General features: G+C 35.4%; 2 protein-coding genes across 4 annotated transcripts in view; one reads left to right on the forward strand and one right to left on the reverse strand.

Moving 5' to 3' along the window:
* Positions 1–15,817, reverse strand: LOC129360451 (transcription initiation factor TFIID subunit 7-like). 3 transcript variants are annotated; one of them, XM_055030686.1, is made up of 13 exons: positions 15,690–15,817; positions 10,336–10,402; positions 9,882–9,958; positions 9,718–9,796; positions 8,022–8,155; positions 7,631–7,751; positions 7,465–7,523; positions 6,947–7,019; positions 4,897–5,010; positions 3,818–4,012; positions 1,883–1,995; positions 545–604; positions 1–319 (listed from the first exon to the last, which is right to left on the reverse strand). In XM_055030686.1, the coding sequence occupies exons 2-13, from the start codon at positions 10,352–10,354 to the stop codon at positions 275–277; spliced, it is 1,089 nt and encodes a 362-aa protein (XP_054886661.1). In that variant the 5' UTR covers positions 10,355–10,402; positions 15,690–15,817; the 3' UTR covers positions 1–274. The 3 variants fall into 3 exon arrangements, with proteins under 3 accessions (XP_054886661.1, XP_054886660.1, XP_054886658.1); XM_055030685.1 differs by lacking the exon at positions 15,690–15,817 and adding an exon at positions 10,496–10,619; XM_055030683.1 differs by lacking the exon at positions 15,690–15,817 and having other exon boundaries at positions 10,336–10,524.
* Positions 8,840–16,956, forward strand: part of LOC129360450 (sodium/hydrogen exchanger 6-like) — a 22,517-nt gene continuing 14,400 nt past the window's right edge. The window contains exons 1-2 of the mRNA XM_055030682.1: positions 8,840–8,918; positions 16,570–16,878. Coding sequence (XP_054886657.1) covers positions 8,855–8,918; positions 16,570–16,878 — 373 coding nt within the window. The 5' untranslated portion in view covers positions 8,840–8,854. The remainder of the gene's footprint in view (positions 8,919–16,569; positions 16,879–16,956) is intronic.

Raw genomic sequence — 16,956 nt, forward strand, 5'->3', positions numbered from 1 at the left:
TTGTACAAGACTCGTATTTTATTTTAGAATGACAAAATACTTCCTCCTAAAGCCCAAAATGCACATGCATAATGCAGCAACTTGTAAAAAACCTTCTAAACTATTCACAAATCACAATGCCACAGATGTGATACATAAAACAAGCAATTTGGAATGACAAGGCAAGTTTCGTTGATAAAAGACGCCTCCCTCCTGAACGAGGACACGGTCCTCCTCCCTTCTCATTCTCCTGATGATGAGCGGCTGAAGACGATAAGAGACTGCCCCCTGCTGGTCATTTTTCTATCAGGGAGTCCAGCTGCTCCTGAAGCGAAGCCAGCTGTTGGGGGAGAAAATAGAAAACCTGATTGAGGCTCAGTAAATACCAAATTAAACTGCAGAGAAAGAAGACGATAATTAACTCTTCTCATCACAATAAATTTCACAGGGGGGAGTGTCAAAAGAAATTCATCTATGCCTTCTAACTTTTCTGTAAAGGCTGGTATTTAGAGCTGAAAGCTGTAAAAAGCTCACAGCGTGGAGTTATTACCAAACAATTACTCACCTGCTCCATCTCCTGCTCCTCCTGCTGAACGATCTCATCCAGCAAGGCTTGGAAGCGATTCTGCATCGAGGAGAGAGAGAGAGAGAGAGACAAACGGGATTAGTAGGAGTCGACATGCTGAGCCTCATTAAAGTGTGATGGCTTTAAATGTGTGTCTGCTCATGTCAGTATCTTCTCTGTGACAGAAAGGCCACTTGGAATGCCAGTCAGAGACGGCTGACCTTTTCGACGCGACTGTGATAATAACGACTGGTGATGAGCCTGAGACTGTCCCAAACACCAGGAAATGAGAGCTCTAAATGGCAACATGAAAAAAGCCCCATGTCTGCTCATGCTCCACTCATTGTCAAGTTTTCAATGAAGAGCGCAGGGTTGAAGAGGGAGATTGTTTTGTTTTTCTGAATTCTACGCTAAATAGCAACCCATAGAATGTTCCTTAAACTCATAAAACTTTTTTTTTTTTACCAAAAATATAATTGCACACATTTGTATCCATCCCCTTTAATTTCGATTTAAAAAACAGGGTTTCTAGGTGTTGTGGTGGCGCAGGGGCAAAGGACGACCCACATATTGAGGCCTTAGTCCTCGTGGTGGTCGCAGGTTAGATTCCCGGCCTAGGGACATTTGCCGCATGTCTTCCCGCTCTGTCATTACCCTAATTCCTGTCGAACTAGTTTCAAATACAGGCCAACAAAAAAAACCCCAAAAAACCAGGGTTTCTGCAAGATTCACCAACTCAATCATTATGAATGAAATTAAATACAAGCTCAGTGAAGAAATATTTCTTCATAAACAAACCCTGAACTGCAAAAACACTAATTATTACAAGTAATGTTGGTCTGGTTTCTAGTGCAAATATCTTAGTACACTTGAAATAAACAAAACTGAAAATATAGGAGTTTATTTTATGTCAATAATTCCTTGATATTGATTAAAAAGTAATAGATTATTTCACTTGTATTAAGACATTTATCCAATGTGATAAGATGAACTAAAGCCTTTTTCCTCAATATTAAGGAGTTACTTACTTAAACAAAGGACCAGTATCTTGTTGACAAGTTAACTGTAAGTTAGTTTTGTCTTATTTCAAGTAAATTAGGGGAGAACTGACTGCATCTGTAGTCGATTGACCGGTCGATCAGTCAAACCTCTCCAACGGGAGAGCAAAAGAGGACAGCGGTTGATTTTTACATGTTTGCCAAGGTAGATCAGATCAGCTTCATAAAAATCGGCTGATCACCCATTTCCCAAAATTAAGGAAATCAGCTGGCTAAATCGGTCTAGAAACTAGACCAAAACTACTTTTGTGTTTCTGTGGTGTGATCCTAACACGCTCACCTTCAGGGCCTGGTTTTCTACTTTCATGATGAGCTCCTCCTGCTGTTTCTTTCTGGCACGCGTTTCCTGAAGCTTGGCCTTAATGTTGCTAATCTGCACCTGATAGTCCATAACTGCAGAAAACAGAAGTTCGTATGTTAGAAATATTGAAAAAAAACAATGAAGAAAACATCGAAGTGTTTTCTTTCCTGTGCAGCAAAGCTGAAGAATTACAGGAGCATCTTCACCAGCAGCACTCCAGGGAAAACACAAACACCTATAGCACAAGAAGAGGAGCCTAATAAATTGGATCTAAAGGAAACAATTGTTCAATTCAAGGAATTGAGACAACTGAATCAGACCACTGTGGGCTTAACCTCCCTATTAAATTGAATCGGATTGTGTCACACTAAGCTTTTTTCTCATCAGCATCTTAATTAATCAAATTAATTGTACCCACTCTCTGCTTGTAACGACTGGCGCTTAATATTCTGGGGCAGCTGCTGCGTTTTGTTAAATTACTGAAGAAGCAGCCACTGCTGCGTCGCTGATCACAGCCATGAACTGCTGCACAAAGTATTGTGAGCCGGCTTGAAACGTACAGAGAATAAAGTGTGTTTGGAGCTGACCAGTGGTGCTGACTGACAGCTTCATGTATGCAGATAAGGAGGCAGAGCGCTGCCAGAGCGGGCAGCTGTCTGAGCTGCATGCTGAGACACAACACCTGTCAGGCTGGTTAGCTGAGAGCTGTCAGTGTGTGAGGGGCACAGCGTGTGTGTTTAAGTGAAAGAGGGGCTATTTATTTAACTCTGAGCATGTGATGTCTGACCTAAAAAACTCAGCTCTTATTAAAAGTTCAGATACTTGGTTCAATTTATTTATTTATTTTTTACATCCGTTTTGACAAGTACCTGAGGGCGATCCGATTTAACTTAACGTCAAACATTCTTCCGAAGTCCAACCTTGTCGCTGTGACAACTAGGACTGACAAATTAACATCTGCGTTGGCTACGAGGCAGAACATTTACCCCGAGGTGGGACTTGCAAGGCCAGCGTGAAACATTGCATAATCTAAGAAGGCTATTGCTTCATACAGCTAGGTATGGAGGTTATTTGAATGTGAATACTTTTAAATTAAAGAGTCTGCACTTGGCACTCATGTCCATATCTCACATTTAACAAATACGAGCCTTGATCTGGGATCTTGTACATGAATATTTGAACTATGGTAATAAAATTCATAGAGAAAACTTCACTATCCAAAGGCTGGGTTATAGACAAAAAAAAAACTAAATAGCTTAACTTCAATCGATTTTAATCTAATTTATACACATTCTTCAGTTATTGGCTGCCCTGGTAAAGATGATTAAAACTCCTGAGCAGAAATTCACCTTTTCTTATAGCAACAACAAAATGTGATTCAAAAAATCCAACATTTAAGAGTGAGGGAAAAAAGTCAGAAAGAAAAAAAGTTAGAAATTTGAAAACAAAAATATATATTTTACCTTAGATTGTTTTGGAAAAAAATAGAACTTTGAGAAAAAAAGTGAACATTTTGGAAATAAATCAGAATTTTGAGAAAAAATTCATAAACATTCTGAATTCTGAGAAAAATGTGTTTTTAGATGTTTTGAGAAAAAATGGCTTAAGAAATCTAAAAACAAAAATAGATAATCTGCCTTAAAACTTAAGATTATGACTTCTTGGAAAAAAACAGAACTTTGAGAAAAAGTAAAAATTCTAAAAAACCTTCAGAATTCTGAGAAAAAATGATAAAACCTAAGAAAAAGGGTTGTTCTAGCTTTAGTGAGGCTAATTCTTTATGATGACCTCTAATTATTCGGATCTAAGTCCTACAGAAAACCTGTGTGCAAAAGAAACAGCATGCTAGCTAATCCACAGAGTAATGGGGTCAAAGTTCCCTTTCTATTCACCTGGGAAAGTTTTGTTGCTCACCTATCTGGTTGTTTCTGTCGCTTTCATTCTGAGCCGAGTCCGCCTCGTTCAGCTTGTCTTGAAGCTGCCGCACCAGATCGTCCTCAGTGTCCATGATGTTCAGGTCTTCGTCGTCGTGCCGGTCCCCTTCATCCTCCTCTTCCTCACTAGAGCTGCTGATGTCGTTGAAGATCTCTCTCAGTTCGTCGCGTGGGACTTTAGAGAATGAGACAAATGGGAAAAATGCTGAAACCTAAAGGCAAAATGGTTCACATTGCATACATATTAAGCTAAAATGAAAATAAGAATGAATGATGATCACAAGCACCGCTGCAACGTTTGGCAGGAAATTTAAGATTTCACCTTTTCACCAAGCATAGATATATTTTATCCCTACTTACATTTTGTTTTCTTGGTAAGACTAGGTAATTTCAATGGACCTTTTTCAATTTACTTTCAATTTATTTCTCTTTGTAATAATTAATTACAAATATAACATATCTCGTTTAAAACTAGTTTGACTTCTTCAAAACTACAATCCAAATAATGACAAGAAGATCTTATTCACTGGAGTCACAAAACCACATTTTGTAGTAAAAACATCAGAGCACAACATTTTCAAAATTACAGAAATACAATATAAGAAAAACAAAACAAACAAAAAATGCCACCAAACAAGCAAAACTGCTAAATCATAAGAAGGCAACATAGGAATATGGCTGGAAGCCATCTTGCTTTTAATATGAATCCATGAAAATATTTTGACATTTATGATGAGAAAATTAAAATATAATGGTCATGCAAGTAATTTATCAATTATTTGATCAACAGCTGAACATCAATAACTTTTTTGTTACAGTGTGTTGGTAAAATCAAACTGATTCCTGCTCCTTTCATTGTGTAACAAACACACAGCAAACAGAAACACTGGTTTATTTTTATTTTTAACAAATTAAAGTGAGAAACTCGACGCAAACTAAATCTTTCACAATGTATCCAAAGGATGGGAATTACTTTTCACCTGAAACTCTTCGTTATTAAGCAGCAAATCATTTTTTTTCTCCACACTTCATACAATGAACAAGTTGCGTTGTTTTTACCTGAGGCTCCATGACCCATCTTGTGCCCCGAGGTGCCGGGAGAGGAGTCCAGATTGGCCAGAGAGCCGTGCTGGTCGGCTTCTTTGGACTCATCCTCTGCTATGACCTCCCACCCTGGACAGCTGCAGTTAGGGTCAAACAACTTCCAGAAACTTCACTTATCCACAAAGACACACAAAACACCACCAAATGCGCAGCACGTCTGGTTAAAAACCTAGAAGATAAATTAACATTCTATTGTAACAGGACGTTTATTTACTAGGAAAAACATCCATGTTATGATGATAACTTGTAGTATTTAATTTATCCTACATGTACAGGGAAAAACAAGGGAAAAACTCTAAGGAGTGGCTTCTTAGGGTCAACCAGTTACTTGCAGGGTTTGCCAGTAAAGAACCTTTTCTGTCGTAAATTAAAAAAAAAAGCAAATATGTGGAGTTTTAAAATAATTTTCTGAAAGAAAAAGTAAATAAAATCAAAATTTTACGAGAATAAGGTTATTTAGAGAAAGGGATCTTGTTTTCAAATTATTTTGGGCTCAATATAACAAATTTATCCTTATCTACAAGAACATAATTTAGGTCACCTTCTGTTAAAATGCTTGCTATAATTAGCCAAGTGCAGTAGATTAAATAAAAGTTGATTTTGGTTCAGCAAAGTCAGTAAAAATCTCTGAATCAACATTTTTCTACTTGTAATTAAAGCTTGGCTATAAAAAGTCTTTTTGTTGTACCTAACTTTTTCCATTATGAGAAAATAATGTTGGTAATAACGTCATCTTGACTTAAAAATAAAAAGTCCAAATTTCTGTCATTCTCAACAGTTTTTTGAGGGCCACAGACATTCAGTCCAAGGGCCACAAATGGTCCCCAGGCCACACTTTGGACACCCCTGCTTTAGGGGGCCATAAAAATCAAATCAGTTTCTTTCATAGTGTCAAATTACAATGTGAAAATAGGTTAATTTTATGACATACTCATCATATATTGAGAACGGTAACACTAACAATTTGTTAATTGGTAGTTTTATCAATACATTTCACCCTTTGAGGATGTTTAAGATCTTAAAGTGGCCCAAAATAAAAATGAGTTTGATCTAAAACAAACTCATTTTTGGCCAAATCAACTCAGAAATGCTCCAAAATCAGAGACAAAAGAAAGGAGGAATGATGAAGGATTCTCCTCTCTGTAAACACCAAACTTGAGAAATGCTATAAGACAAGTCTTGCTCTATAGTCAAAAAAGGTTATGCAGAGTACACAGAGGAGGAGCTTTAATAATGTTCCTACTGTTGGTTGTATTAAAAACAATTTAGATTTTTCCCCACTGCAGAAACAGATCATTTTCCATCTTTGTCCTCTACATGCTTATGTTGTGTGTATGTCTAAAGCTGTATGCAAACAATGGAACTATAAATAGTCTAGTTTTACAGTGCTCAACTAAGCAGTGATAATGAACAGTCCGTCTCAATTAACTCAAAGCCAGTAGCCACACAAAGCAGCCTCCCTGTGCTCTTATTCTGTCAGGCAGGCTCAGAGCTTCATCAGAGACCTTAAAAGCTTCTTTTCACACCGCATCTTTACCCACAAACGTTTTACACAGAGGCAAGTAAGGTGAGCTGGGCAGGAGGCTGAGTGTCGGATAAATCCAGCTGGGAAAATTAAAGTCAGGGGAGCAAATATGGCTTCCATATTTGGAAAGACGCTCCATCTAAAAATCTAATCGCATTTCCACTGACTGACCAATCACAGCCCAGCAACAATTCACTATAATAAAATCATAAGACAATGTGTGGAGGTTGAATGAAATAGACACAATAAAATAGATTATTATCGAAGCCTGATTCAATCTATATTAGTAACTCGGCTTAGATATATCAATGTATAATGCACTGCAAATAGACCAAATTTCAACACGTTTCAAATATCTTTGTCGCCTGGAAATAAGATAAAACTAACACTTCAGTTATAACATGAGAAAAATCTCTCGTTGGATTACAGTTTTCCAGTGGATGCACCGAATATTTTTACCGCAGGTGTCTGAAAGGATACGAACACTGACAGCCTCTGCGTCTGTGCTCAGCAGCCTCTTCACTTCCTTTTCCACATCAGGAGATTCAATGTACTGCAGCGGGGAAAAAGCAGAGAAAGATCAGGACACTTGTAAACCAACATGCACATACACACAAGCACAAACACGTGAAGGTAGCAGCTGGCTGCTGGCCAGGAAGGGCATTAGCGACTGAAACAGAGGAGGCCTAATCAATATGGCTGTGCTCCACACTTTCAGGAATATCCATTCACAAGACAAAGTAGAAGCGTAGAGCTTCGGCTTGCTCAATGCTATTGTGAAATGGCTTTTTTTTTTTTACACCTTTAGGGAAATCTAAGACAAAATGCTTTATTTATATGTAAATCTTGGTTTTCACTTTCACCACTGTTTCATAAAATGTAAATGTCTTGTTGGAGGAGAGCTCAGAAAAGAGACAGGTCATCAAACAGTATGTTAAACAGACGGGTGAGGAACCCTGGAGGGGAACTGAAAAAAAATAAAAAAAATAAGTTGAAACCTTTTTTTTCGCTGTCTTCCGAAATCTTCGCTTGCGTGTGTTTTTCAGAGGGCAGGTGACTGTGGACGTGAAACGACAGTTAGCAAAAAGATAGCCTGCTCATATAAGACATTTTTAGCTAAAATCTTTACAAAATCAAGACCTGTGAGGATATTTATCAACTTACTGCCATGATTCCAGATGAATTTCTTGTCCTTGTCTTTGTCTTTCTTTTTAGTCTTTGGGTCAGTGCCGGTTGGCTCCTCCAAAGGAGGGTAGAGGTCTCCATCTAGTGTACACACCAGCATCTAACCAGATAGAGAAAACCTTGAATTATTAAACAATTTCTAATACTTGGACAAAAATTGCAAACTTGTAATAATTTCTTTAGGGGTGAAGTAGTCCATAATTGTGAAATGGAAGGAAAATGATGGGTGATTAGTAAAAATAAATTGGAAAACGTTTATTGTTTAACTTCCCCTTCACAATAATCATAAAAAATAAGAAATTTAATCAAATTTAAGGTGGCAAAGTTCTAAAAAGACAGAAGAAAAGGTCTAGTTGAGATTAAGGCTTACCTGACAGACATCAGCTGTCTTGTAAAATGTTTTCTTGTCTACTGTTTTCAGGGACTCGATCATGCATGGCAGCTCCACCAGTTTGCAGGCCAGAGGAACACGATCGACTCTCACTATCCCATGACGACCGTCCGCTGAGAACCGGAGGAAAATGAGAAATAAATCTGACTGCGTTCTGGTCAGATGAAAAAAGAAAAAGCTACCTTTTAACATTCTTAACTAAAAAACTAAATGCATAAGACTTCCAGATGTATCCCAACATTCTTAAGGGCTTTTATGGATTAATATCCAAAATCTGTATTCACACAATTCAGGAAGGTTAAAATATATTTGTTATTTCTAACTAAATTTTTATCAATCGCAAAAAAAAAAAAAAAAAAAAAAAAAAAATCAGAAGAAGCACAATTGTTGAATCAACCAAATTTAACCACAAGCAAGTATGTATAATTGATTTGTTAATCAGCAGAGCTTTCACTGAAAACAAATCTTGCAGTATTCAAAATAATAATAAAAAAATCAACCAATAAATATGAAACCAGAACGTAAAAATAAAAAACATTCAAGACAGAAGTTCAGATGAAGTAATTTTATGCTTCTGAAAGACGTGTTTGTGCTGCTTTTTTCTTGGTGAAAACATGAATCAACTTAGATTAATATTAATATTAGATTAATATTAAACACACAATAAATATAATCAGAATATTTTTCACAAAGCCAAAAACATTCATATAAACTTAAATATGTGACAGAATTTTATTTTCAGCATAATTGTAGATTGCTAAACTAGGTTTATTTAGACTTTTGTTTTTTAGTTAAAAAGTTATATTTGAGTTATGACAGTTGATGGTTACCATAGCGACAGCTCATCTCCTATTTCTGCTGCCGTCTGTAACTGTGGTATGTATTACCATCAGCTCAGTTTTTCTTTATCAGTATCATATTTTAACATATATTTTTGACCAATCTAGTTATATACAAGGTTTCATGAGTAATTTTTCCAGGTTTTGTGAATGTTTTTGACTGTTATCATAATTAATGTTGTGCATTTCACTCAATAAGCCTGATTGTGTCTGTTGTAACGTCAACCTATTAGACTTAAGATGAACAAAGAAGGGTTACAAATGCAACCCTGCTAATATTTAGCAAAATATTCTTCTGTTTTCAAAGTTATGAGTGAGGTTTAGGCATAATTCTGAACAGACTTTTAATCATTCTTCTCATCAGCATTGATAGAGTTAACTTAAACTGGTTGGTTTCCTGCCATCAACTTAGTGTTAAAGTATAGTTCAGATATCCTGTTGAAATACCTTGTTGAATCTTGATGACTCCAACTTCAACCTAACTAAATATTTCTAGGCTTTGCTTAAAACCTGTGCCAGAGCCAGGAAACTAGCAACTTTTTATTAACGTTAACATCCAGTCAGGATTGAGTCTGTATGCATCATATAGGCGCTGTGTGCATTAGAGAAAATGTTCAATACATTCAAACTCCTGCACATAACAACAGTTTTAAAAACTAACATAAAACAATGGTTGAGATCAAAATATATTCCTTGACATGATGAGTGCATGTTAACCTCTTATCAACAATGGAGATCTTGTGAGATTCATTTCATGATCAAATGAAGTGAAATTAGTAGTTTAACAAACAGGTCAAGCACAGAACAGTGGCAGTAATACTGATAAAGTAACTTACGGTGCAGCTCGATTGTAAGTCTGTCTTTCATGTTCATACTGCTGGACTGTGCTATCCTTCTGACTGTTGAGGCATACTCCTGAAAAAAGATAGAAAATGAATTCACGTCACTTTAAACTCACAGTGTATCATGCTGACTTTTATAAAGGAGTAAACTTCCTCACCGAAGGAAGCCTCAAGATATACTGGCTCTCCAGCTCATAAGGGGCATCTTCTTTGTTCTTGGAGCCCACCTTTCCCACTAGAATCAAAACAAAAACATTTGATCATGAATATGATGTTTTTTAAAAATAAATCTTCCAGTAAAACACGGAGATGGATAGGAAAACAATCAAGTTAAGCAAAATGAGCTTATTTACCCGAAGCTTATTGCAGCTGTTTCGCTTTATTTAGTGCAAAACAGAGCAGTAACTGAAGACGTTTACCGCAGACTGTAACGTTTACATTGCTATTGTTATAATTGGTATAATACAGTAAATTTAACTTATTACATTGTGTTACATTTGTTTGCCTTCATTCCTCCAATGCAGATGTAGTTAATGCAACATAAATAATAAAAAACCAAGGTACGCTAATGCTAATGTTAGCAAAGAAGGCTAACATTATGATGTCGCTTACCTTTAATTTTAGACGTCATTTCCAGCTTTGTGATGTACGAGGCCTGCGGTTGAAATGAAATGCAGATCTGCAAAGAATAACAAATAAAACTTGAAATTAACGATTTAGATGTGATCAAGGTGTCGTCTCATCGCAGAGATTAGCCATATGCTAAACTAACTGTGAAGTGCTGTGCTGCGTTCACGTCCTCTTCTTCTTCTTGTGTTTATTGGCGGTTGGCAACAAACTTAGAGTAGCATTACCGCCACTTACTGGTATGGAGTGTGGCTCGTGTTGGTCTAAAGCTCTCTCTGTATATATATACCTATATATATTCATACATACACCTACACAAAAAAAAAAAAAAAAAGAAAAAACATATTTATATTTATACCTATACATACTTACATCCATATTTATATTCTACTCATCACTATCATCCATACATTAACTCTTATGTCTACTCTATCAAATTCTACTGAATATCTTAGTTTTCTTTAAAAATCGAATAACTATTTGTATATGTTTGCTCTCAAAACTCTTCCTCAAAATATCTATTAAATTAAATTTTTCCTTAATACTTTCAAACTCTTTTTTCATATATCTCCTCTCTCTTTCATATTTATCACATTCTAGAATAACATGTTCTACTGTTTCCCATTCTCCACAATACTCACATTTACCAGTTGCATGCTTTTGAATTCTAAAAAGTGAGTAGTTAAGCCCTGTATGCCCAAATCTTATCCTTGTTATCACTCTTTCCTCTTTTCTATTTCTTCCTCCCTTTCTTCTTTCTCCTACCATCTTCTGAATCTTATAATACCATCTTCCTGTTATTTCTTCATCCCACCTTTCCTGCCACTTTTCTGTCAGTTTTTCCTTAACTATACTCTTTCCTTCAGCTTTACTTGTTTTAACTTTAATGCTAATTGGATTTTGAATTGCCCCTTTTGCTAATTTATCTGCCCTCTCATTTCCTTCTATTCCAATATGTGCTGGAACCCATACAAAATTAACTATCACCCCCATATTTTTTATTCTATATAATGTGTGAAATATTTCTAATAAAATGTCCATTCTACTATCCGATTGCTTGTTTTTAATACTTAATAATGCAGATCTTGAATCTGAACAGATTATTGTTTTTAATGGTTTTATCTCTTCTACCCATTGTAAAGACAATAGAATTGCCATCATTTCTCCTGTGTACACTGATGATCCGTCTGTAATTCGTTTTCCTATTCTTATATTGAATTCTGGTACTACAAACGCTATACCTACTTTCCAGTTATTTTTGATGCATCTGTATAGATTTGAATATACTGATAGTAATTGTTTAAAAGTACCTGCACTGAACTACTATCAATGATGAAAGATTTATCCTGTTTCTTATCCATTATTGTCATATCTACTGTTGCTTCTGGTAGAATCCATGGTGGTATTACTGATGTTGGTGTTGATGACTAATTTCCAGACTACTCATGTTAAATTCTTTTATTTTGTTTTCAATTGTCCATCCAAGACTCCCCATTTCTTTTGTTTCTTTTTCCCAACATGGTTTTAAAATTTCCCTAGCCGGATGATCAATATTATTGCTTTGCAAATTTAACCAATAATTTAATTCCAACCTTAATCTTCTTAATTCTAATGGCATTTCTCCCATCTCTACTTCCATTGCTGCTCTTGGTGTGGTTTTAAATGCTCCAGAACATAATCTTAATGCTTGATGTTGTATTACATCTAATTTAACCAAATGTACTTTCGCTGCTGAACCGTAAACAATACAACCAAAATCTATGTTAGCTCTTATCATACCTGTATAAAACTGTCTCAAAGATTGCCTATCTGCTCCTCAATCATTGCCAGCCAAGCATCTCAAAATATTTAAAATTTTCTTACTTTTATCGACAACTTTCTGAATATGTACATTCCATTTTAGTTTATCATCAAACCATACTCCTAAAAATTTTATACACTTTACTTGCTCTAATTCTTGACTATATAATTTTAATTTTATTTCCCTGTTTATTTTTTTCCTAGTAAATACCATTACTTTTGTTTTTTCAACTGAAAACTTAAATCCCCATTGCCATGCCCATCTCTCTAGCTCATTAATAACATCTTGTAATTTTTTAACAATAAAACCTAAATTTTTCCCTCTTTTCCAAACCGCTCCATCATCCGCAAAGAGTGAACATCCCATTTCTTTATCAATACCTTTAAATATCATTTATCATAATAGAGAACAATAACGGACTTATTATACTCCCCTGTGGTTCCATTTTCTACTCTATATACTCCTGATGTTACTTCACTGATTCTAACTTGAATTTTCCTATTTAGTAAAAAGTCTTTAATCCATTGATATATCTTTCCTTTAATGCCCAACCTATATAATTTAATTAATAATCCCTCTACCCACATCATATCATACGCTTTTTCTATATCAAAAAATATTGCCACCACCTTTTCTTTATTTACTTGTGCCTTTCTAATTTCATGCTCTAGACATATTGTTGGATCATTAGTACTCCTCCCTTTTCGAAATCCACTTTGATAATTTACTATATACCCCTTACTATTTAAATAATATACTAGTCTATTGTTAATCATTTTTTCCATTATTTTACATAAGTTTGATGTTAAAGCTATTGGCCTATAATTTTCTGGTTTTGATTTATCTTTCCCTGGTTTAGCTATTGGTACTATAATTGATTCTTTCCATTCCATTGGTAATTTCCCCTCCTCCCAAATTTTATTATATAATTTCAATATTATCTCTTTAGATTTTTCACTGAGCTGACTTATCATTCTGTACCATATTTTATCTTTACCTGGTGCTGTATTTTTAAGTTTTGTAAATGAAGAGTTCAATTCAGCTTTTGTAAATTCAACATTTAACAAGTTATTTGCTTCTTCTTCATTCTGCAACACATCTTTATATTTGAGTTTTGTATTTTCTCTTCCTTTTCTACCCTCCTCACTAATATTATCTGAACTGTGGATTTTACTGAATGTTCTTGCCAATATTTCTGCTTTATCTTCATCTTTAATTATATTTATGTTATCTACTTTTAATATAGGATATTCAAATTCTCTTTTAATGCCATTCATTCTTCTAATCATTCTCCAAATTTTTTCTATTTTTGTTTCCTTTCCTTATTGTGCTACACATTTTTTTCCAATATTCTCTTTTTGCATTCTTAATTATTCTCCTTACTATTGCTTGCTTTCTTTTATAATCAATTAAATTCTCATATTTTGAATTACTCTTAATACCTTAAATGCTTTGTTTCTTACTTTTATTGCTTCTTTACATTCATTTGTCCACCATGTACTATTTTCTTATAATTGTTACACCCTATTTTCTTCATAGATTTATCTGCTGCTTCCAAGATTATCTCACAAATTTTTAAATTTATTTCATCTATATTCATTTCCATATCCACTTTTTCTAATTTTATTTGACTTAAAAATCTGAATTTAATCCAATCTGCTTTATTAAAATCCCATTTTTTATTGACCTTTATATTTTTATTATTTATATTTAATCCTACTTTTATTGTAATGGGATAATGATCACTACCTATTGTTGTATTTTTATCAATGATCCATTCACAAATACTCGCTAAACCATTTGAAACTATTGTTAAATCAATAACTGATTCCATTCCTGTTCTTACATTAAGTCTAGTTCCCCTCACATCATTAATACATACAAGATTTTACTTTCTATTAATTCTTCTATTATTTTCCCATTTCTATCGTTACATTTACCCCATAATGTACTATTAGCATTAAATCCCCACATCAAATTACTTTTCCTTCCAAATATTCAGTTAATTCATCCATTATTTCAATTGATAATAATTTACATGGATTATAAAAATTTATTATTTTAACTTTACCACCTTGTTCCCAAATTTCAATTATTATATATTCAAGTTCTTTCCCTTTCCCTAAAACCTGATATTGTATCCCTTTTTTTTTACAAATATTCCACATCCACCTCCTGCCTATCTCTTCTTACACTACCATATCCGTTAATCACAAAATCTAACGTTGCTTTTAGCCATGTTTCCTGAATACAAATAATTTCTGGTTTTTCCTCAAGACTATCAATATATCCTTTAAGTTCCTGTCCGTTAGCAATCAAACTTCTTGCATTCCATTGTAATATTAACATGAATTATTTCCACCAGATGTTCCTGGCTTCCTGTCTACCTCCAATTTTTTGTTTATGTTCTCCCATGATCCCTCTTTAAACTTTTCCGCTCCCCTCACTATAATTTTAATCTTCTCCGTTTTATTCTTAGCTTGGTCAGTACAGTTGATAACATATGTCATAAATAATATTAGTTTTTCTACTGGTATCGTGACCTTTTCCTCTGACTGTATCTCACTTTGCAGTGGAATTTGCCTCGTTTTTTCAATCTCTTATTTTCTGTTCTTTCACATTTTTAACTGCCTCTGCATAGCTTTTATTTTTAGTCATTTTAATCTGTGTGACTTCTTTTGCTTTCTTCCTGACTTCACATCCTCCATATGTAACTCTATGATTCCCTCCACAATTACAACTTTTTCTTGTACTTCTTCTTTACATTCTTCTAATTTGTGATCTTCTCCACATTTTGGACATCTCTGCTTTCCTTTGCAAACTGCTGCTATGTGTCCATATCTTTGACATTTAAAGCAACGAAGCGGTGGAGGGATATAAGGCCTGACCTGAAAACTGAGATAACCTATTTTGATGTTTAGTGGTAATTCTTTCTCTTCAAATTCCATGAGTATTGACAGACCCCCACTCTCTCCCCGTTTACTGTTTTGGACAATCTCTTTAAGTTATTCACTTTTGCACCAACTACACTTTTCTTGATTTTATCAAGATCTTCATCTAGAGGGATCCCATAAATCACTCCTCCAGTTTTTTTATTTTCTCCAATGATTCTTTTCTCCAACACATTCTTTTTACAAATATTCTCCACGTTTAGAGCCTTGTTCTTTTGTTCTTCGTTTTTACAAACCACCAACAGATTCATATCTCTCAACATTTTTACCATTTCAACATCTCCAATTTTCTTTTTTATTTCTCTTGACACCACAATGGGGCTAATGTTATCTTGTCCTTCCATTTTTAAGTTTTAATATTATTTTAAATTCCTCCCGCACAACTTTCCTCCTAACTATCTTTTCTTCCTCTGAGCTACTTTCTTCCAGTTCTCGTTTACTTCCTTGACTTTCACCAATTTCTTTTCTTTCATCTATTTTGTTTCTTCCACGTCCTCTCCCTCTTCCTCTCCCCACTGGCGTCCACCCATCAAAATCCATATCTTCCTCATCTCCTAACTCCATTACCAACCGAACCATTCACATACCAGTTTATGCTCAATCCGCCTTTTACAATTTCAATTTGTAATTTGTTTTTCCGCCTTCTTCCTCCAACCGTCTCCTCCGATCTCGACCAGCTCTACTTTCCGAATCGACCTCCTCAACTGGCCGCGTTCACGTCCTCCTCGGATTTGTTGCATGTTTACGCCTTCTCGTCCGTACACTTCCTCCGACGCCTATCAACAGAAGAATTGTGAAATTAAAAATGTGCATGATCATCCGAAAAGGGCAAGATTCACATCTTCATCCAAGAGTTATATGAGTTACTTAAATTTGAACTAATTAAAAGGAAAGCTTATATTATAAAATACGATGCGTTTTTAACTTTAATTTATTTAAATGTGCAACTACCGATATATACAAACGTTGCATTTGGGTTGTATCGCGAGACTCGGCTCTCTAGATTGGAGTAGCAAAAGAGTCAAAAATATATTCAGAAAGTTTGAATTAATTTTATGGCAAAAGTTGTATTTCGCAGCGTTAATTCAAACTGAATTAAATACATGTTTGGATTCACTTCCTGTTGAAATTAAATAAGATGCAAATTTCAAAATAAAACAGTACAGGTCAGAGTGAAATGGGTATTTTCCGTTAAAAGCTCAAAATCTCCAATAAGCTTAAGAAATCAGCATTAAATTATTATTTTAAACAAATGTAATTTTTTTCCAAGCATTGGCTAAGGTAAAACCCTGAATAAGACTTTTAGCGTGAAACACATTTATACGCTTTCTGGAGAAAAATAATTTTCACTTCCGGGTTGACTCTGCTGCTGCCGTCTTGGCTGTCATCTCTTCTCGGTCCGTGACTCATTCTCTGTTCTCTCTCGCTCTCTCTTTTTCTTTTAACTCCGACCGTATGACAAAAAAGCCGTAATGTTAACCAGAACGAGCGTGGGCGTGTCGCTGCGGGCTGTGAAGACGCTGCGGTTGCTGGTTGTTGTTCTGGTGAGCCTGTGTGTGTTCATCGGCGTCTCAGCAGCATCATCTCCAGCCCAGGAGGAGAGCAGTGCCATGGAGAACATCTCTACGGAGAAGAAGGCTGAGGAGAGCCACAGACAGGACAGCGCAGACCTGCTCATCTTCATCCTGCTCCTCACCCTCACTATACTAACCATCTGGCTCTTCAAGCACCGGCGCTTCAGGTTCCTGCACGAAACCGGGCTGGCCATGATTTACGGTGAGACTGACAGCTGGAAGACGCCATCAGACCCGCAGATATCGATCAGATGTGAAATGTCAACACCGTGATCTGTAG

This window comes from Poeciliopsis prolifica, unplaced genomic scaffold, assembly GCF_027474105.1.
Source record: "Poeciliopsis prolifica strain line A6 unplaced genomic scaffold, Auburn_PproV2 SCAFFOLD006, whole genome shotgun sequence".
NCBI classification, from domain to species: Eukaryota; Metazoa; Chordata; class Actinopteri; order Cyprinodontiformes; family Poeciliidae; genus Poeciliopsis; species Poeciliopsis prolifica.